This window comes from Cryptotermes secundus, unplaced genomic scaffold, assembly GCF_002891405.2.
Source record: "Cryptotermes secundus unplaced genomic scaffold, Csec_1.0 scaffold465, whole genome shotgun sequence".
In the NCBI taxonomy this organism is placed as follows: domain Eukaryota; kingdom Metazoa; phylum Arthropoda; class Insecta; order Blattodea; family Kalotermitidae; genus Cryptotermes; species Cryptotermes secundus.
In genome coordinates this window covers 1822767-1846976 of record NW_019738964.1, presented here as the reverse complement: position 1 = coordinate 1846976, position 24210 = coordinate 1822767, and the positions used below count along the sequence as shown (strand labels likewise).

The 24210-nt window shown below is 38.6% G+C and overlaps 1 protein-coding gene across 1 annotated transcript; it reads left to right on the top strand.

Annotated features, from left to right (window-relative positions):
• Positions 1–461: 461 nt before the first annotated feature.
• Positions 462–23639, top strand: LOC111871468 (alkaline ceramidase). Its single transcript, XM_023864617.2, has 5 exons — positions 462–643; positions 11974–12117; positions 13516–13772; positions 15567–15704; positions 18312–23639. The coding sequence occupies exons 2-5, from the start codon at positions 12025–12027 to the stop codon at positions 18628–18630; spliced, it is 807 nt and encodes a 268-aa protein (XP_023720385.1). The 5' UTR covers positions 462–643; positions 11974–12024; the 3' UTR covers positions 18631–23639.
• The last annotated feature ends 571 nt before the right edge of the window (positions 23640–24210 follow it).

Sequence of the window (24210 nt, the reverse complement as noted above, 5' to 3'; positions counted from 1 at the left end):
TAAATAATGACAGCGTCGTAACCCCCCCCCCTCCCAAGAAACTTACCTAACACTATGGTAACAGGCTCTGAAAGTTCAACAGACAATATCTTAATGGCACACTCCGGTCTCTTTCTTGGTTTTCCAGATGGACGATTACGCAGAGGTATCCCCACAAAATCTCTTTATGTATTTCTAGTCTCCCTGAAGGTAGCTTCCTGGATTTCATTACTGTAACAACATTCAGTGAGACGGGCAAATCACGAAGTTTGTCATTGTTTAACAATATGAATGTTCACTTCATCTGCTTGGTTATCTGGAAGACGGAGCCAGCGCGTTATTCCGAAACGTTGGTAATCACCTTTAAATATCGATCTTCCCATCCCAAATAATACTGCCATCTATACAAAGACCTGCAAATTAATATACGTAATACAAAGTTGGCCCCGAGCCAAACAACAGACGCACCAGCTGACGGAGAAATGATACACGCGTGTGTTATTGGCTTGTGGCAGTGAATCAGCTGTCACTGCTATTGCAGTGCAGTGTCGTGTTAATGAACTTTTGTGCAATCTACACGAGGCGTATAAACGTGTAGGAAAAGTTAAGTGATTGGGATGAAAGTAATGTAGTGTGTGGTGTTATTCAGCTGCTTATTTGGAAGGTAAGATGGAACGCATCAGTTAATTTTACAGATGTATGCTTTGTATGAGCAAAACCTTAAAATAATCTTGAGGTTCCAGATTGGCATTTTGAAGTTGTCGAGTGCTGTGACCAGCAATGTGAATATATTAGAGGAATCTAATGACGACGCTTTCGTTGTTTCAGTTTAATGAAAATAAATTTGTATTTAGGAACTGATTTCATTGTTCAGGATTTTAAAAATGCATGTGTTTAAAATCTGTTATTGCTGATGAGTTGTTTGGAAAGGCATTGTACTCTCGTCATCACTGCTGTTTCGATCACTTAGATACGTGATGTTAAAAATTTTGCAGAATACGAGTCGTGACATATGACAGAAAAGTTCCTTTAACAGTTGGTCAGTTTTTGCTCCAAAGCAGAAGGATCAACATTTCAATTAAATGCATCTGCTGGGAAAAACGGCGAAAACAAAAATGTAACGTGATAAATTTAGGACAAAGAAATCATATTATGTACAAATTTTTTAGATCTGTATGCTAGCCCCACAATTTAACAGTACAAAGATGTTTTTGGTCATATTTATTTATTCATAAAAAGGAAATCTTTGTGTAATCAGCATTTGTGTTTATATGTTAGTGTTTGTGCTGTGTTCTAAACTTTAGAACCCCTTGGCAGACTTCATAACTTATTGTAATGCCTTTTTTTTATTAGTTTAAACGTTACAACCAGATGTTCGCCATCTTCATTCTGAAATGCGTGTATATATAAATTTCTGTATGAAATAATATGTTAAGGCCCTACTGTAATGTGTGGAAGTGGTTCTGTATTGCAGAACTGGGTTATTTATAGTTTCACAGCTGAGATTCTGAGAAATGGATCAGTTTACATCTTCAGGTGAAAAGATGGGAAGGCCCTTACCTAGTTGGTTCCATCAGAAAGATCTTGTCTCAGTCATTGGACCAGTTCCAAGATTGAGAATACAAGATAATGGATAACTTCAAAACCACAGTAACCCCAAGCATAGTAAACCATTGTGAGAACCATTTAGAATTTACAGGTCATTTAGGTTTAGCCACAAAGTACAATTTAGTACATGTACTTCAAAATATAGGGAGTGAGTAGTAATATTTGGTAACTGGAAGCAGAGCTGTGATGTATTAAGTTCTGCAGTGATGCATTATTGCTGAAAAGCCTCATTGAACATTATTGTCCCATGTTTACATAGTGTAATATCATGTGTAAAGTAAAGCTATCCCTGTAACAGGCTGTGAAGTCCCATAGGGCCATGAGACATTGAGGGTCCCACATTATCTAGACAATCAGCTCAAAGATGGTGGTAAGGTTGTTAGCCTTATGTGCCGGCTGTGCTTTACTCCCAAAGAAAATTATTTAATTAATTCCTGGTACTCATTTCTGTTAGAGGCTGAGTCGACCCCAGGGTCATAATGCTACTGGAAGGATTAGGTCAATTGAAAAAATCCAATGACCTCATCGGGACTTGAAGTCGCGATCTTCCGGCTTGTAGCATAGCCCCTCAACCAACTACGCTACCGCGTGCCCCCAATATCATGTGTATACTTGCTTTTGCCACATGACATTACAGTTTTGTGTTTCTATTGCAACCTCATTTGCTAAGTACCATGAGTTTCTGGTAAAGAAAACCTTAAGGTTCAGCACTCCTGCTTCCAGTGAACATAGTATTGAGGTTTAAGGTGTGGGATATTGGGAAATGTTTCTCTTTATGGTTCTGGGTCCACAAAGCCCCTGGCTGTTGGGTACAGAAACTCTTTTCCTTGGACTCTAAGGTGGTCAAACCATGAAGCTTATCACCAGGTTGTGTAAAGGCAAGGTTACCACTATGGTCTTTCTTTTTTTATTAATTTATGGCTTATGGTTTGTTTAACAGTATTGTTAATAGTCCATACTATGTATGTAGCATTGAATGGTGAGATGATATGTTGATAATGAAATGGCAAGGATATGGAAGGAAACAGTCATAGCCTAATTAGAGGTGCTATCCCAGCATTTGCCTGGAAGGACTGAAGAAAGTGTCAGGATGTTAGAGGGCCCATCTAATATCTGAACTATGTACCTCACGAATATAAGCCAGAAACATTACTGCTTGAGCTAACTTGCTCAGTCTCAGGCTTTTCAAGCCATTGACTATTTCCATGAGGTGCATATCATGAGAAATTATATGTTTTGGAGCAGAATTATTATTGATGCACTGATAGTTGCTTATATATTCAAGAAATCTCTTGCCTTAGGAGGAACTTGGAGGTTCATTACTGTGTTCATAAATGCTGCTATTGGACCCTATGATGAGTCATTTGGATCCAATTCACATCTTCACACATTTTTTTAAATATCCATTTTAATATTATCCTCTCATTTCTGTATAGTTGCTGCGTGTTCTGTTCAGACTATAACATTGTTCCTATGGCTATGCCATAGCTCAAGCGATTAGTCGCTGGCTTCTACCGCAGCAGCCCGTTTCTGGTCAAGTGGGATTTGTGGTGGACAAAGTGGCACTGGGAGAGGTTTTCTCTGAGTACTTCGGTTTCCCCTGCTAATCTTCATTCCACCCAATTCTCCATTATCATAATCACCTGGGGCAGGTACAATAGACCAATCAGTGGCAGACATGCCGAGTTGACCCAGTTGCTCTCCACCCCCCACTATGCAAATTAAGAAAAAGAATTAAAAATAACATTGTTCCTAGAAATTTTCACAAAAACTCCCTCTTTTCTCTTTTTTTTCTCCTGATGGCTCTGCCACTGAGATAAGAAATTTTAATGTAAAGTGTGGCTGGTCTACTGAAGAGAAAGGGAATGGACTCTCATAATTTTGCTGCAGGGCTTATAGCTGTGGAAAGTATACTTCCAGAATTTAATTCTACATTTTTGGAGTTTTTTTTAATGTAATGCATAAAATATAGTTCAGAAAAATAAGTTACATTTATAGATCATAAAGAAGTGACAGGCATATCATATATGTAATCACATGAAGTCACTTGTTTTCATCCATTTAGTAGAATTAGCTTTATGTCTGGCCATCTTCCAACATGTGTGAAGAGAAAGTGAACTTTTGCTACTTTTCACCTTTCCCATCACATGACAATATCAATATCTGTACAACTGAGCTGTGGCTAAACTTATTACTAGTTGTACTCAACTACTACTCATATTTTATTTTTACTGTTTCTACCAAAATTAGAGACTTTTGGGATGTGATGCCTTATAGTATGACAGACAGACAGCAGTATTTTGGAACAGCCAGCTACCTCCAACTTCAGCATAGTAGACACTTGTACCTGAAGATGGGAGCAACAGGTTCCTCCAAGTTTGTGGTACTTCTTAACCAAATTACATGACATCACCTCCCAGGAGACCATAGTCTCCATATTCACCACCACAAGAACCTCAAATCTCATCTGTATTATCATTCTATTGTTACCAATCATGTTGTATAATTTATAAAAACAAATGAATGCTTATATTTATAATAAGTAAGCCTTTTCTGCAATTTTGGCCCATACATTCAAATTTTTATTTGTTTGTTTGTTTGTTTGTTTGCTTCTTTCTTTAAAAGAAGGTGAAAATATCTTGAAAGATAGTAGTCACCAACAATTTAATCTTGGCTGTTGGAACCCACATTTTCATCAGTTGTGGATCACACACCCATTTCATTTCATGTTCACGACTGAATGTCAGCTCTGCCAGGTTCCAGCTTTCTGAATGTTTTTATGGCTTCTTCAGTTCCTCCATTGAAGTGCTGGGTAAAGACAAAGCTGACTGTATGCTTAAATAATTAAGCACTACGTCATGAAGATGTATGGGGGGGGGTGGATATATGGATCCATGTATTCCTGACCTCGGCAGTGGTTGGAGATGAGTGGTCAGCTTCACTTCCCGGTTGGGTTCTCCTGATACTCATTGGATAGGAGTTTGGGTGGACCCCTGGCCGTGCAGCCCATAGCAAATTGCTATACCGGCTGTGCTGTCCCGGCTCGGAACTCTGAAGAAGCCGATAAAGTGGTGCGCGACTTTACAGCCTCTATAGCTTCGGCATGTAGGCTGTCGACAAGTAAAATTGGGCTGTTGGATATATATAACCACGATCTTCCTGGATTAGGTCGTTTGTTAACACAGGCAGACTACGAAAACTGGGGGGGATCCAGTATGTAAAACGGCATTCAGTTGGGTCAAGAAAACCATCGGAAAAATGACCCGCAGAAAGGGGTCGGTTGTCGCGTCTTGGAAGGACGCAAAACCTATAACCAAAATTTCTTCAAAATTTACGTCCGATAATTTACGTCTATGGGGGGCACGCGGTAGCGTAGTTGATTGAGGCACTATGCTACAAGCCGGAAGGTCGCGGGTTCAAGTCCCGATGAGGTCACTGGATTTTTTTCAGTTGACCTAATCCTTCAAGCCGCACTATGGCCTTGAGGTCTACTCAGCCTCTAACAGAAATGAGTACCAGGAATATTCTTGGAGCCGATTGTCTAGAAAAATGTGGGAACCTTAACATCTCACAACTCTATGGGCCTCCACGGCCTGTTGCAGGGATACCTTTACTTTACTTTTTACTTTTATAACCTGCTGCGCGAGTCTGCATTTACAGACACTCTCTGTATGAACTGTCTAAATGTTACTTAGAATATTGCAGTGACAAAGGTTGCGCAGTGTCCATAGGGACCTGGACGCTGTGACAGCTCTGACATTCCCCTGCTAAAACTACGGTGAATCAGACTTAGCACCACTAGAAAAAGACCGACCCCTCTCCTCGTCTAAGAGGAAACACAACGGCCTGTTAAAGCTGTTATCAGACATTTGACTGGCAGTACTTCTTCGGGGGACATGTCTGTAGCCCTCCAGGAACTGGACTATGACGTCATCGGTGTAAAACAGTTGACTGTCAAACCTCCCACTCCAGAAGGAGGGGTCACACACATCTCTCCCCCTCCTCCCTACTATTTACATTACGGGTGAATGTAAAAGGCTAAGAAATCTTCAAATTGACATCACTGTGCAGTGTAATTATAAAGATCGAGGTTTGTAGATCCCCAAACGGGCTGTTGACAGCGCTACAATTGTTGGCGTTTCGTCATATCGGGGAATATTGCCGGCAGCCTCCACACTGCCTGTGGTATGTGGATGGTAATCTCCATCGGGAGTGCCCAGAGAAACAGAAGCCAAAGAGCGTCCCAGTCTACTGCAATTGCGGCTTGAAGGAAGGGGAATCGCCGCGCCCGTCAAATTATAGAGGCTGAAGCCACGCTAAACAGGAGTTACAACGGAGAAAACACATGCGGGCGCTAAACCCAGTATCATTAGGGAGAACATGCTTCTCCAAATCCATAGCACCCGATCGCTGCTGCTCTCAGCAGCTCCGAATAGCAACAACCATCACCACATCAATAATGTGAGGTGCCGCCAGGAAGGCCGGACAATAAGACGTCCATCACTGGTCAACGGCCAGCAATTGCTAGACAACGCAATATAGGCAGCCCGTTGCCTAGGAAATCGCTTAAACAACACGAAAGCCTAACAGTGGGGTTTCCACCGTTACAAAGAAGCTAGCAATTGTTCCCGTAGCAACGAGAAAATCGTTTGCATAGCAGTAGCGAAACTGAACCTTTCGACCTGGTGGCCTCTATCCTGTCCGAGCGTAGGATATATTGTATTAGTGAAAAGTTGAGTATTGTGTACATTGTGTATTCCAGGCATTATATGTGTATGTAGTTAATATAGGATTCTGACGATGGTGTATAAACACACTGATATATTGGGTTTCTGGACTTTATCCATCGTCCTGGTTTGTCCAGTGATTGAGGCTAGCTCTTTCTAACGGACCCAACAGAATAGGTGTTCCCCTTTTCCTTCACCTGAGGACGGAAACAGATCCAGTTTCCGAAACTTCGTGTTTTTTGTTATCTTAAAAACTAGGACGATGGATAAAGTCCAGAAACCCAATATATCAGTGTATTATATGTGTATGTAATTTAGAAATCAGAACACCTATTGTGATGGTGGTTTCCGAATAAGTATTGATGTTCCCTCTGAAGATGATCCGTGTGTGCGTCTCTCTCTCGCTCTATCTCTCTCTCTCAAGTCTCAATTCTGAGACAGTAAAATATGGTCGCGAGTCCCAAGGGACTCGGACCCGAGAAAGACTGCGCTGGCAAGAGCCAGAAGCATATACAAAAGACAGACCCGTCCTCTCGTCAGAGAAGGCGCCCCACAGAAACAAGACCGTAACTGTCAAACGATAATAATTAATATCTGGTCATGAGCCCCAAATGGGGCTCGACACCAAGACTTACTGACTGACTGACTGACCGTCAGTCGCAATGTAACAATGTAAAATGTGATTGTCCAATAAACGTCTTCTTAAAATCCGAGACCCACATAAATTTCTTGCTTTGTTACCTAGGAAACACGCGACACTGTAGATAATAGGTCAGCAATCAGGCCTCAGTCAGTCAGTACATGCTTCAAATGTAAACAGTAATGCAATGGACGATACGTTCTCTGTCGTTGCTACGGTGCAGCAGATTGTGACAGAATTGCTGCTACAGAGCAAAGAAAGGGCGCTATAATAACCAAGGTAGTTATTAGTTTGGTGACTAGTTTGTTGGAAAGTAATGGAAAGAGTAGTTCATAGATATCTGAAAATCATAGCATTCAATGCTAACGGCATTGGGAAGTAGGCATGCGAAGTCAGAAATCAGTTGCAAGACTTAAGTAGATACGGCCCTTTTTTTCAGAGACACATCTGCAACCTCGTAGGAGGTTTAACATTTCTAACTATGATATTGTGACATGTTGACCCCTACCTCCCCAGCTGCACGTAGCGGTAACATAGCGCTCGCGTAATAGGCGAGTAATCATCCCGCATCCTGGTAGCTATGCAACGCGCTACGTCACCGCGCTTTGCGCGTTGCATAGTTACCAGGATGCGGGATGATTACTCGCCTATTACGCGAGCGCTATGTTACCGCTACGTGCAGCTGGGGAGGTAGGGGTCAACATGTCACAATATTTATCGGACCAACGGTCATGATGGGCACAAAGGTGGAACTGCCGTTGCAATAATAAAAAGGCATCCCATATACTTACATAAACCTGCCAACCCTCCTTTCAATAGAAGCAACAAGTATCTGCATACCGATTGGAAATACTGAAATGTTGCTTACAGCTGTTTAAATTTTTTCGTAAAGGGTGTGGAGTAACACAGACAGAGGGTTGAAGCTCTTGGGACTGTTTGTTAGTTTTGACTTTGAAATCTCAGATCCACAATTCCTACACATTAAACTCCTGATGGGAGAGGTAATGTTCTGGAAATTATGCTCCACTAGAACGTTCGACTGTCAGAGATTATTGTCTCTGACTTCTTGGACTCGGATCACCTTCCAGCCATTCTACGTAGATACTGTTAGAGCTACGGAAGCCTTAGATCCAGCTGAAAAGTTCACACACTGGGAGCTGTTTCGAAGCCTTGTCTCTGATCTAATATCTTCAAGCATCTACATTTATTCTTCTGAGGAAAGTGATAAATTAGCTGTTCACGAGAAAAGCTACAATTGTAGATCGGAAATATGAACTAGGTATTGTAATACCTAGATCGTCTAGTAAAGTATAAAGAGAAGCTTCGAAAAATGTGTCAAGAAACCAGTGCTCCAGCATGCAAAACGGCAGTACCGTGGGTCACTAAACTTGGGGAAATGACACGAAAAGGACAACTTCAACGATGGGAAACAAAGATAGCAAACTGCGAACTCACACCTCAAGCAATATGGCCAATTGAGAAATCCTTCACAAAAGGGGTGCACCAAAGGCATCGTCTGTAATTCTTGGTTTATTAGGTCCTATATTTTGTCCAATCGATAAAGCAAAGTAAAGTTATCACTGCAACAGACCGTGGAGGCCCATAGTGTTGTGAGATGTTGAGGTTCCCACATTTTCTAGACAATCGGCTCATAGATGGCAGCAAGGTTGTCAGCCCTACGTGCCGGCAGCCCTTTCCCCCCAAGAATATTCCTGGTACTCATTTCTGTTAGAGGCTGAGTCAACCCAATGGCCATAGTGCGGCTGGAAGGATTAGGTAAATTAAAAAAAAATTCAATGACCTCATCGGGACTTGAACCCGCGACCTTCCGGCTTGTAGCATAATGCCTCAACCAACTACGCTACTGCGTGTCCTCCTGTCCAATTGATAAAACCAACATAATTGCAAACTGCATAGAAAAGCAGTTCACACCGCATGACTTATGTGACTATGTCGTAAACTATAAGTAGATGCTGGAGGGCACGCTCTGATGTCTGTCACCTATGAAGACACCTGTGAAATTCCGACCCTATGACGCCTCAAAAAAATAACAGAATCTTTGAAATTAGGAAAGGCTTGTGGTTTTTATTGCATTCCAAACGAATGTTTCAGACACCTTCCAAGAAGACTTCTTATTCAGCTGACATATTCGTTTAACCATTGTTTTCAGCTTTGTCACTTCCCAGTACCTTGGAAGGAAGCAAAAATCGTAACTTGGCCGATACCACGCAAATACTCGACATTCCCCCCAAATTTACTTCCGATTGTTTATTGCCCACTGTAAGCAAAATTTTCGAGAAGCTGATTCTAAGAACAATCGAGAGACTCACTGGGGAAAGAAATATGCTACATGTANTTCTTCATAGTCACCGCCGTGAAAGCCTCAAATCTTACAAATGTAAGTCAGTTTGCCGTTTGAGTACATCACAGCACTACACTTTATGTATGAAGCTGATGGATCAGTAATATGTCTATGGCTGCTGTGTTCCTGGATATTGAGGAGGCCTGTGACACAACTTGGCACTCTGGCTTACTATACAAGCTGTCAGAATTATAATTTTCTAAATGTCTTTTTAAGCTAATTGTTTCTTACCTCACTAGCAGAAAAATTAAAACCTCGATAGAAGATGAATTTTCAGCATCCAGAGAAATAGCGGCAGGGGTTTCTTAGGGCTCTGTCCTTTCCTCAGTATTTACAGTCTATATATTCTGGCGTATAGACCCGTTACTAGGCCAAGACCGCGAATAATGAGACAACAGTCGTTGCTATGCAACGGCTCTGTAAACACGTCACCACAACAATAAAGTTACTGTTGGAAACGGTGTGTTCTACTCTGTCCTTGCAAAGGGGTTATCTTGAAGACAGTTTGTGCGACCCAGTTAGTTGAAAGCCAGCCTGTGAAGATATAACTAAGCGGTTGATGCGAAATGACCGCCAGCCTCGGAGTTTGGTAGTGGGCAAGAGTTCTGTGTGGGAGGTTGTGAAGAAAAGAGTAAGTTGCAAGAGTGCTGCTGTGAAAAGAAGACTTTATATGTGGTTTCTGGAGTGTGTACTTCAGTGAGACTGTTAGAGTTCCTGTGTTAAAACCCGTTTTCAGGAAGCGGCTAATGGAGAGTCTGATAGACTGAGGACACCAGTCTGTATGTGTCAGTCATCTGTAATTACGAGTTGCTTATTAACGTGGTCAGTAAATCCATTCACCAATCCAAACTCCGTCTATAGTCACCCCCTAAATCGTGACAGTATAAACTATGTCCCCGCGGCACCTTGGCCTTCTCGTCGTCGATACCTGTATATTTGCAACAGAGAAACATGAACGTCGTGTTCTCTTCAAATTTCAACGCGAGCCAGGAGCCTGCTACGGTAAGACGCCGAACATGGAAGAGATAATTTTTTATTGCTAGTGGGGTGGGACTAAGTCCCTTGTACTGCGGCCACTTCTGGCCTATTGTACCAGCCCCAGATGATAGGTGAGGGTTATTGTGGAGCAATTGGTGGAATGAAGATTGGCAGGGGAAACCGAAGTACTCGGAGAAAACCTGCCCCAGCGCCACTTTGTCCACCACAAATACCACTTGACCAGACCCGGGATCGAACCCGGTCCGCCGCGGTGGGAAGCTAGCGAGTAACCGCTTGAGCTATGGCGCCGCCCCTAAGAGAGAAATTACTGCATCATCCAGCGAGAACTATTAATCGTGAGGGCAGTAGAAGATTTCTGTAAATAACTCTGTTGACAAGAATTCCACCTGTGTACCAACTGCTTTGTGCTCACGTGATTCCTGAGCCTTAAGAACCTCGAAGGACAACTGGACTGCTTGATCCAATGGCTTTAGGAATACAGCTATAAATTCTAGCACCACCAGGGTCAGAAACACAGCAAAGCCAATGCTCTCTCTCGAAGACTATGTCAAAAAGACGAAGTGCATGGAGAAGTAAACCAGGTGCGAGATATTACGGCTGTAGCCACAGACACCTTGGACCCAACTGCCATTTGGAGGGAACAGCTGAGCTACTCAGACCTATGACTGATTCTAGAAGAAATAGAGGCTGGAAAACGTCCAGAATGGAAGGAAATTGATGACTGGGGCCCCATATACAAGGGCTACTGGGCCCAGTGGAAGTCTCTCTCAGTAAGGGATGTTGAAAAAGTTGAAGAGTAAGCATCAAGCATAGCTGCTCTACATTCTGTCAGCTTCATGCTGGTTTCTTGCGTGGCTTAACCTTTGACTCTGAAGATGGAAGCAAAATGTTCGTCTGAAATGGCTATTGCCTCACTTGTCTATTCAGCATTAATCTCAGCAGATATGACTTTTCATTATCACTGCTGACAGAACACCAAATCCAAAATGTCCATATTTTTAGTAATAGATATTCTTTACCTATAGATTTTGTAGGAGTTTCCATTACTCTTGGAAGTTTTTGCCTAAGAAATAATTTGTTTTGGGCACAAAATTGTGGTTTCACGTGATGTAGCAGTGGGTGTGGGTGGACCTTGTCCAAGGTCTGTGTCAGTGAAGCACTGTCACTGAAGGTTATTTATGGGAATTTCAAGATTGTTTTAGGAAAGAGAAAGGATCTTGTTAAAAAAAAGTGTAAGTCATTTTGTTCTTAATTGAATGAATATTGATGACTGTCTGTACAGCTTTCCAGTACCCTAAAACAAGGCTGCAACTAGTTACCAATACAGAACTTTGGCATAATCAGATAGGAGCCTTTCTTAAATTATTCTATGTAAAGTATGTCATCTTAATATGATCAGATTGAAGGAAACATTAAATGCTTTCATATAGAATCTGTTAGTTGAAGTGTGTGCAACTCCTAGATATATTACAGCAGATTGAGGAAGTCATTTAGAATCTGTAAAATATGTTATTCTATTTCTGGCACACTGCAATTTACAGTATTTAATATGAATATATTTTTTAAGTAAAGTTTATGATAAATTAACATGACAATAAAAATGTTTATGTGTATGCATTTGTGTGTCAGATTTTGACATGTACTTTTCATAATTCTAGGCCGCCAAAATTGTCAAATACTGTGGAAGTCGTAAGTTCAAGCTAGAAACTATGTGGGAGCATCTAGAACCAGGAAGTTCTCCTGTGGACTGGTGTGAGGGCAACTACTTGATTTCGCCTGTTATTGCCGAGTTTGTTAACACAGTAAGTATTATAATTTTTAGAAAAAAAATGGTGGTTTTTATGTGACTCGGCATTTTTTCTTCCATATTTTCTTTTAACTTGTTAATTTATGAAGTTTCAAGACACATAATCAACCCCAAGTAGTGAGCTCTATCTTTTTTCAAAATTGTTATGATTTTAGTAAACATAATCAGATTTGGACCACAACACATTTTAATTAATGACAATTGCTATCATTATTACACACTTGTAAATCGTCAAAAATGTTACAAATCTTTTAGGAATAAGATTCTGGCATTTCTTTGTATGGCTACAGCTAGTGAATTGCTTTGGTGACAGGATATTACACTTATTTCAGAGCCAGAATATGCAGAGAGTGTACAGGTATGCATGATTTTCTCTAAATAATGAAATACATCAGCATATGATGGATGTCTTACATTCAGTAAACTGTAAAATATTGATGTATGTTGTCAAATTTAAACCTGATGTATATATGACTTTTTATCATTTAATAGTATTATATGGCCAACTAATGATGCCCCTAGCCACTGGGGTGCTATTGTTCAGTTACTATATGTTTAGGAATAACTGGGGGGAGGAAGTGCGGAGAGGAAAGAAGATGCATGCAGTTGGATAACAACTTTGTTGCTGGTCATGCCACTTGTATATATGTGGTTTCTGATGAAAACACATCCTTCACAGCCATAGTGTCCATAGCAACTATTTTAAACATGCTATATACAACCATTAAATATGTATTATGAACATTTTTAGTGTCTGTTATGATTTAGTGATTCATACTTATGTGTTTTTTAAAAGGACCCATTGATATGCGTTCTAGATGTTGAAAATGTAGAGGATGTACATGTACATTGATATGCACCACAGATGGGTAAAACAAAGGACCAGCATGTATAGTTGCCAGCTATGGAAAGACATCCCAACATTCTGGAGAAGTTCACAGACTTTTATAGATGAGTTGGAGTTGCATTATGGATTGCATTAGGTTTTATTTCAGTTGAGACTTCATTTGAGTATGTAGTAATTAATAATATGGCCATTCATCAGTTTTTAGTAGAGAAAATGTATTGTTGGTGGGGGTGGCAGGAAAAACAAGCAATAAAGAGTAATGATAGAGATTTTGATGGATATATAAATATCAGTGTTCATAGTACATTTATTTATTATTGTCACCTACTTTACCTACCACTGGTATGAGAATGCTGAGTGGGGCCCACTTCAGTTTTGGTATAGTCTGTACTTATGCCTGGAGAATACCCACAGATATCAAGATATAATGCCTCAGTTAATTATTAATATGTTGTTATTACGATTTTTTGTATTTATTATGTGAGCATTCGATTCAGATAATGCAAATTGAAGTTTAATTATATTTTTACCATTGTTACTACGCAGTTCAGCAATGTTCTGTTCTTCCTGTTGCCTCCTGTACTGATGCATCTGTTCCGAGAATATGGGCGTTTTGTTAATCCAGCCATCCATGTGATCTGGATCTTGCTGATGGTGGTGGGGATGAGTTCCGCATATTTTCATGCTACACTGAGCCTCATTGGTCAACTTCTGGATGAATTAGCTATTCTGTGGGTCTTCATGGCTGCCTTCTCCATGTTTTTCCCAAGAAGATTTTTCCCTTACTGGTTTCAAAATGACAGGTAAGCCACTGGAGAAATATAAGTTTTGAGGCTTTTGTGGCAGAGAGTGTTCTGATTAAGGACCTGTGAGTTTTAACACTGTATAGCATTGTAGGTGGGTACTACTGTTTCAGAGCAACTTGCTGTCTCCAACTTCAAGGTAAGAGAGTAGAGTGTTTACCTCTCCTATTGACCTGGACTGGGTTCTGTCTCCTATCTCCATCCTATGGATCTGAGTGACCATCTTTCTTCCACCATGTCTTCCACCCTGCGTATATAACCTAACCACATCTTCCCCTGCTTACATTGATCTTGAAGGTGGAGGCAGCAGGTTTATCCAAAATGTTAGTATTCACCTACGAAACTGAATGGCATCACAATCCAGATGATCACAATCTCAGTATTAATAATCTACTTATAAAGATCAGCATAGAATGTTACACTAACTAATGTGTTCAAAACTTAAAAGTTATAGTGGAATAAGGATGATTTCCAAAGAACCAGAGAAATGTTGTCACCAATTGTTTTAGGAAACCATACCAGACTTTTTGTTACAAAAATAACATAACTACTTTTCATGAAGTACCACCACAAGTATTCAAAGAACTTATGATGAGTTGTGCATATATCTAACCTGACAGAGCCATTGCATCACATAAATACTTGACTGTTTAAAGGAGAAAAGAAGAAAACTCATTTTGTAGAAGAAGCATATACCGTATTTACGCATGTATAGGCCGCACATTTTTTGCCAAAAATTCAAGAGGAAAACTGGGGTGCGGCTTATATTCGAAATATTCGAAATCACACTTCATTTAAAAAAAATATATATTCATAATTAGTAATACAGGGTGTAATACTCCTGAAATAATATTCCAAGAAAATTATTTTTTCTATAATTTCTGTCTGAAAATTGTGCTGCGGCCTATACACGCACGCGGCCTATACATGTGTAAATATGGTACTATTTGAGATAAGAAAGGTGTGGGACATGGTAAAGCTAATTTCCATAAGTACTCATGGGAAACTATATTTCCAGAAAATAAAGAAGATAAATTGTTGGGTTTAGACAAGAAAACGATTTCCATATTTGAGTCAGCCGCCATGTTAAAACTTACTGATGGCTGCAATTAGCCACAGTTGAAATTGAACTATATGATCCCACATTCAGATAGTGACTTGTGAGGGCAGGTAGTTTAAATATGCAACTGCAGAGAACATTAATTGTGAAAACATATCAGCCATGACACTGGTCTTGAATGGATTGTCCTTACATGACTGTTTGGAACAAAGCAGTGTAATATTTTTTGACAAAACAGCATCAGAAAGAAGTGTTTATAACTCAGAAGCAAATTATGTGTTGTATTTTTATCCATGCCAGTTATCCTGCCTATTACTGCAGGTAATTGAATGTGTGGGATAGAGTTCACAGAGACTATTTATCCTGTCCTTATAGATACTGGAAAGTTCTGCCTGGTAATGTAAGGTGAATGAAACATGGAATACCCTTTCAGATTAGCTTATTTAATTCATATGTAGTCTTATTTTTTATATGAGTGGATATCATGTAAGAATATCTTACCATAGTACCAAATCTGCAAACTTGTTATAGTTTATTATAAGATGATATCCAACTGATTAGGGGTCTTTATTGAGAATGTATTTAGTTCACAAATGCTAGGCATACTCTTCTTATGAACTTTGTCTTAAAAGTTCTTTCATTTTAGTTATGAGTTACTCTCATGTGTTGTAACATGCTGTTGCCTTACATCTTTACCCTGATACGCGAGACTAGAGAACATATTTGAATTTCAGGAAGCTGTTCAGTATGGCTGCTGTAGTTTTAGCAATTGTTGCTACAGGATTGGCTGTTTTACATCCAGCTGCCAATGCATTTGCTCTCATGACTTTAGGACTGCCTGCATTCTTTCTTTTGATTCATGAGCTTAAACGGTAAGATCTCGCATATTTAATATGACTGAATGAAGGGATGGATGAGTACTTTATTGAGTCTGTTACTCTTTATACTTTGAAGTGCTGGGGTTTCATTTCTTGGACCTATGTTTTGGCATTCCAATTGCTTACTATTCCCAAAACACATATTCTATGGATCATTTATGTAGTTTACTGCTGGCCTACCAGTCAGCAGTAATTTTTGTGAGTTCTTTAATTAGTCTTGCAATTACCATAAGTTGTTTATTGAACAGCAGTGATGCTATAGCCTAAATATGCTTAAATCACGTAGGTTTTTATTATAAAAACATTACTATTTCTTCTGAATAATTCCATTCTAAGTTTAATTTTTATTTCTTCTAATAAGGAATGTCTATGCAATGAGCCTATAACAAATAGAATTCTTATAGTAAAATTTTCAGTTTACCATTGATTTTAATGTGCTGTTATGTAGTAATCCTTTATATTCACATTTTCTGCCAGTGCCCTTTATTCTTACGTCTTCGTAATACTTATTTCTGCATAAATATTCCTAAATCTCTTGTCCACAGTATCTTTCCTCCAACCCTTTGTTCCTTCATGCCTTAATTCAGTGAAACCCCTATTTTAGGTTTCTTTGGGGACCAGTGAATTTGAACGCTAAATTAAGGAAAATCTCAAATGGAGGTTCAATTTTCTGACTTGGAATCACTGAAATTGAATATTAAATGATGGGAAACCTTAAACTGAGGAACATTAAATGGGGGTTTCACTGTATGTGACTCCATTCTTCTTTGCTTCATGTGTCGTAAATCTGTGATCAGTGTTCCTACTGACCCTCTTTAGTCTCAAAATTCCTGTTTTCCATCATACTGTTCCACTCCTTGCTTTCCCTATACATTGTTCTGTGCATGCTTCCTTCTTCTGTTTCCTTTTAAGTTATTATGCAGTGTCAATGAACTTCTGTCTTTCTTCATAACTTCCATATTTTGCCGTTATGTACCAACACATATTTCCCTCATTCTCATTCAAATGTTCTTATTAATACCTCAGTTTTTGCAAATATCCTCATGTCCAGCCTTTCCAATTTATATTCAATTTTGCTTTTCTTGTCATTTCCTTCCTTTCTGCTTTGCTGTCCAAGTGTGTCCCCTAGCAGATTTGTCTTTTGTATTTCCCTCATTCTTATTCAATATTTCATCACTCTCTCCAATACCTTTCCCTTTTTATTTGTTCTGCCCAGTTCCTTCACATATGCCATCATTCACAGATGCCATTGCCACTCTTACACTTTCAAAAAATAATTTATGCATTTTCCATACTTCCAGCCATTATCCAGCATATTTAATATCTATTCCTTATTTAAGATTGGATTTAGATTTCAATCTGGTCTAGAAAACCACAATTAACAGCCGTCAGGAATCGTTGCTCTGACCATACGACACCCTCTATCTGTAAAAGTTGGCACTAAACTTCGCCGACAAGCCATGGTTGCTCAGTCGGTATAGTTCGCTTGCAGACTAAAACCACGGAGGTTTTTTTTTTTTGATTAAATAGTAAACTGTCAAGAGTGTTAAGTCAACAAAATTCCAGAATTTTCATATTTTGACACCTTAAAATTTGGTATTTGTTCAGTTGGTTGTTCTCCACTCCATTGACATGTGTATTGGAAATTGGTAGGATTTTGAATTGACTTTCATCAGTTACTTAATGAGAATCTGGAAGCATAGAAGTGGCAGGAAACTGGATAATTATGTCTCAAATAGTTAATGTTGTACGACAACTGTAGTCGTTCAAATTAAAAGAAAAAATTCTTGACTCTAACTAGACCTGTGTTTAGAGGAAGGGCAGAGTCTACAGATTTTGATCAGTCCAGTGTGATTTGTGAGTCTGTTATAAGGTTTCTCTTAATTGAGTTTTTAACCCCTTCCTATGCTTTGAAATTAATAGGGTGCCAATGAATATTGTAATATTTTATATGAATTTATTTTTATTATTTTAAACTAAATATGTGGAAAGTTGTCTTCATATTTCATAAACATTTTAAGATATTACTCTTTATCTGTTTTCTTTTGTTTTGTGTAAAGAAGATAAAGGTGAAGTTGTCCCTGTGCTTAATTAAGTAAGTGCCACACCATGAAAATGTGTTGGCTAGTGGAGGTGTAGCTGCACAATTCTCAACCTTGACTCTAGATGGAGGTGAATTGTCAACTTCATGCACCCCAGCCTCTTTACCTTGGGGGAATGGGCCACTGGTACCCATTGGATAGAAGGCTGGGTGGGCCTCAGAGCCAGTCTTGTCTCTGCTGGGAATTGAACCTTGGCTGTCCAGCCCAAAAACAAGCCATTCAGGCCATAGCCTGTCACTGTATAGCTTAGTCAGTATAGCGGTGGGCTGTGGGTTGGACAGCTGGGGTTCTCTTCCCAGGGGTAAAATGTTTGAGGCATGAAGCTGACCACTCGCATCCATCTAATGTCGAGGTCAAGAAAAAATGCAGCTATATTATGTGATACGCTGCAAAAATCCAGCATGCTGGTGCCTGCTGTTTAGACTAATCTGAAAAATTGATTGTAAGTATAATTTTAACAGACAATAAGAACATTCATAAATGAAATACCTGTTATTAGGTGTCGATGCAGTCGTGTGTACCGTCTTGGAATTCGTTGTGCTGCCATATGGTTACTGGCTGTAACTTGCTGGATTAATGATCGCTTATTCTGTGATGCGTGGTCAGCCATAAACTTTCCATACCTACATGCATTTTGGCATGTGTTCATCTTCATTGCCTCATATACAGCATGCGTACTGTTTGCCTACTTCTCTGTTAAGGATGAACAACCACATCAAACACCAGTTCTCAAGTACTGGCCTCGTGACAACTTTGAGCTGGGGATTCCATATGTAACAATACGCTGCTACTACAAATCTGACAGTAACCAGATATAACTTCACAATTATGATCTGATGCACAAGGAGTCTCGTTTGCATGCATGTCCTCGATATATAATTGTATTTGTAATGTCAATGGACATTTGTTTTCTCATTTAAACCTTTGCTCTTTCAAATGTACAAGCATGTAGTAAAATCAAAAGGTTCCTGCTCATTCTAATGTCATAAAGTCATTTAAAATTTAAGTACCTGAATAATACCTGGATTGCTAGCAACATGCATTAGTGCTTCAGGTGGAAGGGACAAAGGGTTAATCACATAATCATATATAGCATGAGAGTAAATTTCTATTTACCAGTACATCGATTCTTGAGAACTAGTTTATATGCCACATTCACTGTTTAAAAATTGGGACAGTAGCATAGTTTAATTATTCCCATGATGGGAACATTTAATTTTCTAGAGGAAAATGAAATGAATTGTAATATTTGAAGTAAATATCACTCAGTAGAATTATTTTATATGTGTATATCTGAATACTGGTTAGATACTTATATCCTGAGAGTCTTATGAGGGTATGAGTGTTTAAATTTAATTTTATACTTCATTGCTTGTCAGTTACTTTTAAGAGTCCCTACCAACCCTATTAATTTAAGTGTAGTAAAAGAGATTTTGGTTTCCACCATTCTAAGTTCCAGTATACATTTCTAATCTGAATCAGTTTGTATTCTTCAGTTGGAATACAAAATTATTGCATTATTGCTAAACTGTGTATGTAATAAGAAAAAACTAAATGCAGGAAATGGAAATACAAGAATCCATCTTTAAAGGAAATTATGCTACTATTCATTGAAGAGGTAAGAGTTAGGAATATACTTTAATATTTTTAGTTGCCCTTTGCCCTGCACAGACAGGAGAAAGCTGTTGCATAATGAAACCTGTGTAAGAGAGTTGTCTGACAATGTTAACATTTTTGGGTTAGCATCATTTTAAATGGGAGAACATGATTACATATTTTATGAATACTCAGCTACAAGATTTTTGTATTAACTAAGTTAAAGAATTAATTTTCCTCTTTTGACAGTGAATTTTTTCTATAAAAATATAGTTGTGTGTTTTGCCACCTTTGAATAACGCTGTTGTGTTTTGTTTCCTCCTTCATTTTTATGTTTGTTTTTTATACTGTATATTTGTTTTCATTTGTACTGATCACTTCAAATTAATTAATGTTTATTAAAATATAAATGTGTTTATGTATGCTGTAAACAGGATGAATCAAAACTGCAGAACCCACAAGAGATGTCTTAATATGTAGCTCCAGCCTGTCATCTGGAAATATTCACAGAATATGTTGAATGAGACATCCTCCTTCATTGTTACAGAAATTTATTTGATAAAGTTATTGATATATTCTCTTTCAGTAAGAGTAGGCACATTCATACTTCTTATTGCGTCTTCTCAGTCACAGAAAGTTTTCTCCAGTGATATCTCTTCTGTGCATTTTCCATCATGTTAGTTTTGTGAGGATTCTTTGCATATGCATTGTGTTTTAAATATCCTCAGTTTGGGGAAGACAGGTCTGAAGATTGTTATGCTCATAAATCCTTTGAAACTATTTTTGCCACCACATAATTTAGCTCTTACTGCACAATTACTGGGAGAGGAGTGAAGAGTAGAAGTTATCGGGCTGCTGTGTACATGCTTGGCTTTGTTCTGCCATACAAAAGAAACACATGCAGTACCTGTAGTAATATATCTAACAATACTAGTATAAAAAAAATCCTCTGGGTATGGTATATCTACCATATTTTACTGTGATCCTTTTCACAGCAAGAGGTGGGGAATTTAGGATTTGAGAAAGCTGATAGGGGGTCACAGTATCAGTATTTTTATAGGAAAGGGGACAAAGTATGTGCTGATATGAAGCAGCACACCACATTCTCAACTTTTCTGAATGTATGGCACATCACGTGGCTTGTTGCTTCCGTACTATTTTGATAGTTAACATAGTCACATAAGTGAAACCATTGTCCAAAATGGTATCATTTTGTACCTGCTGAAAGCACTGACAGTGACATTCTTTTTACTTTATCTGGTGCTTTAGGTTCATTTACTATATCGTCACATTTCCGGGTATCCGTGACAAATAATTACTAGGTTGCGGCTTTAGACGAAGCTGTTTATTGGAGAATTACACCAGGTGGAAATACAGACAGTCATCACACATGATAATTATAACACTTCATAACTGTGAACAATGATCACACACTGATGTTCCTTGTAACTACACCACATGAAGGCAACTGTCAGTTCTCCTCTTGCTTCTCTCGCTGATCACTGATCTGATCTCCACCCTGGTCTTCTCCCATATCGATGTCTTCCTGTCGAATCTCCTTGAACAATTTTCGCTGTTCCCTATCTAGGCTCGGCATGGACCACCCACAGAAAACACATTGCTGCTCAGGAATGGATATCATGTATTGTAGTCAGGCATGTCCACCCATGCATTGCGTGGCAATGGATGCCTTACTGTTGCACATTCGTTGCTGTGATGTGTGTTTACTGGTCTGTTACCTAGCACTAGATGCCCTTCTGTTACTGGAGGCTCGTTGGTTGGAACATGTTTACATATCCGTCTCCTAGAAACGGCCCAATCTGTCACAATATGAATCCAGTATGCACAAAATTTTAAGCACTTTATATGTCTTTGTGCATTTTCATAGCTTAATTCAGCTTGCTGACAGGGTGTTCTGACTGATTTTCTTGATGACTGCAGTAGACACTGTTGAACTTTGTTTATTATTTCATCTCTGAAGGGTTTGAAGGGCAGCCAGATTGTTTCTTGTCTTTGATGCTACCTTTTTTACAGAAATGACTATTTGAATAACTGTTTTGTTTTCTTTATAAAAAGTTGGCCAACAGTAGTATTGGTTGCATAACTTCAGATCTCCCCCATTTACCTAATTTTAGTACTATTTATATATTGTCACATACTTAGTGACTAGACATGGGCTTTGGATTGGGAATATTTTTTATTGGATTCTTCAGACTCATAACTACAATTAATTATAGCACTCTGACTAATTTATACACACTAGAGTTCACTACAGCTTACATTAAGTCTGTATTATATTACAGCACTGAATCTGTAATTATTGATTTTAGTTTAATAGGCAATTCATTTTAATTTAACTAATATCTTTCAAGGAATGCATTCCTTTCACGAAACCAGTGGGTGCTATTCAGTGCCTCAAATTAAATAGAAGGAAGTGGAATGATTTATGCATCAGTCAAGATCAGACGTCAGTGTGTCAGCCTTAATTAAATATAATATATACATGCACGTGCACACACAGACACATACACACCACACACACACAGAAATAGGACAGTGAGAGATCTGAAATAAAATTACTTCCTGCACAGTAGTTTAAAGATTCCAGACATTAGAAGCTGTTATAATATTAATTAATGTATTCATTGCAACATTCTTTTATCAGCCTGTTTTCATCTCTTTAGGAAATCAAGTAGGGGTATTAGATCAACGTAATGTCTTTTATGTCCCTGCCTTTCGTTTATGAAATATGGTATGAATATCATGCCACTGGAGGCCAAATGAATGTCATGCTTTTTACACCTCTGAAATCTGTAATAAATACATGATCGACAGTGAACTTGTGAGGCAGTTTATGGTAATACATCTTCAAAAAATGTGCAATTTTTATTAAGGTAATTTTGGTAGACTGTAAAATACCAATATGGTGACATGAGAATATTTTGTTTAGCATTCACTTTGATAGTGATAATTAATGAACTATTGGACTAGGCATGTGAAATATGGTACAGACATAGATTATAAACATAGTTACACGTTATATATAAAATATTGTTTATAGGTCAGTATTACAAATATAGCAAAGCTTTGAGATTATATCTGACAAATTTTGCATGAACTGAATATGTACTTAAATAATAAATAAAATGGAATGATATTAATAATAGTGATAGAAAAGTAGGACTAGAAATCCATGCAATAGGAGAATAGGCTTTGTAAGTTCTTGCATGCAAATTGATGTTATAATTCCATAGTTAAGAAGGTGAAACTCTCTTATAGAATAAAATGTTAATACCATCCAGTGTGATTCAAGTTGTAGATATTTATTGCCTTTACGTGTTTCGGTCAGCTGACCATCTTCAGAAGGCATAAGACCAACATGTTCAGGAACTACTATTACAAAGTTTGTAATACATACTTAGAAGTTTTATATAATAATTTTTTTACAGTTATTTGAATTTATTAATGTCTAATATTTAAAATCTTGGACCGATATTGTTTGTGTCCTTGTGCCTCTTCTGTTAAAATGGCATATTGGGGTATTATTTGGAGTCCTCAAAGGTCCTCACAGTGATCCCCCCCCCCAGCTTGTTATGGTTCTGCAATTATATTATGGGTATTATATATATATACTCTCATTGTATTTCTGTAACCCCAAATTTATTTGAAATTTATCTTATGCATTCCTACCTGTATCGTTGTGATGTCTAGCTGTTTCTTTTGCTGTGTTTTGCAGCACTCTTTTGTCATGTGCTGTGTAGCATATTTATACCCTTGTTCCCTGCGATGCTCCTGTGAGCATGTACTCATGTCTTATCACAATGTCAAACATACTATTCTGGTTATAGTTTTTTTTGTTCTTCTATAATTTATTAAGTTGTTTAAATTGATAAATATAGTAATTTCCTTTATATTCATGATATTGTCTTTTCTAGCATGTTAGATCATTTCCACAATCTGTTCCATAGGCCTGTATTGGTGACCTTTACCTAATATGTGGTGGGAAAAAGCCGATTCTTCTCTATTATGCCTCGTGTTTCTAATGTTCGTTGTATCTTGTTGTTAAGTTCTGGCCTGTTTACCTGATATATAATTTATGACAGCTCTAGCAGGTCATTTTGTATATGCTGCTTTGCTTGTATGTATTCATTGTACGCACATCCTTAAACAACTCTGTATTATTATTATTATTATTATTATTATTATTATTATTGGAGAAGGTGGGTTTCCCCATGCACCGCGACCAGTGGTCTATTGTACATCCCCCTGTGATATTCTACCAGTCTCTATACCCTACCGATACTGGTGTGTGCCATCAGTCCCGACTCAGCCAGCGAGTTCGGCCTGTACTGGCTCAGCGGTATCTAGATGCTTCCCCCATCTACCAGAGGCGTTAGAGACTATTGTTGGGCGGGAAATGTCCTTATAATTTGGCTCAGAGGCCTCCTTGAGGTATGAGGGTCTTTTATGTGCCGTACACATTTTATGTCTGTACACGGGACCCATGGCTTGAAGTCCCTCCCGGAGGACTTGTTCCCTGAATTTTTCTGCCCTTAAAAATTCCACGACCTCCGCTGGGTTTGAACCCACGTACCTTAGTCATGAGGTGGGAACGTTACCCCTAGACTACGGAGGCCGCTAAACAACTCTGTAACTTTACATATATACTTTTCCATGTAGGTGAATGTAACTCATTTTTGTTCAGTTTTGGTGTTACTTCCCTGATTATTTTGCTGATATTTCAGTGGGTTATACAAGTTCAAAATGTCATCCTTTTTATATCCATTATTTAGTGCTATGTT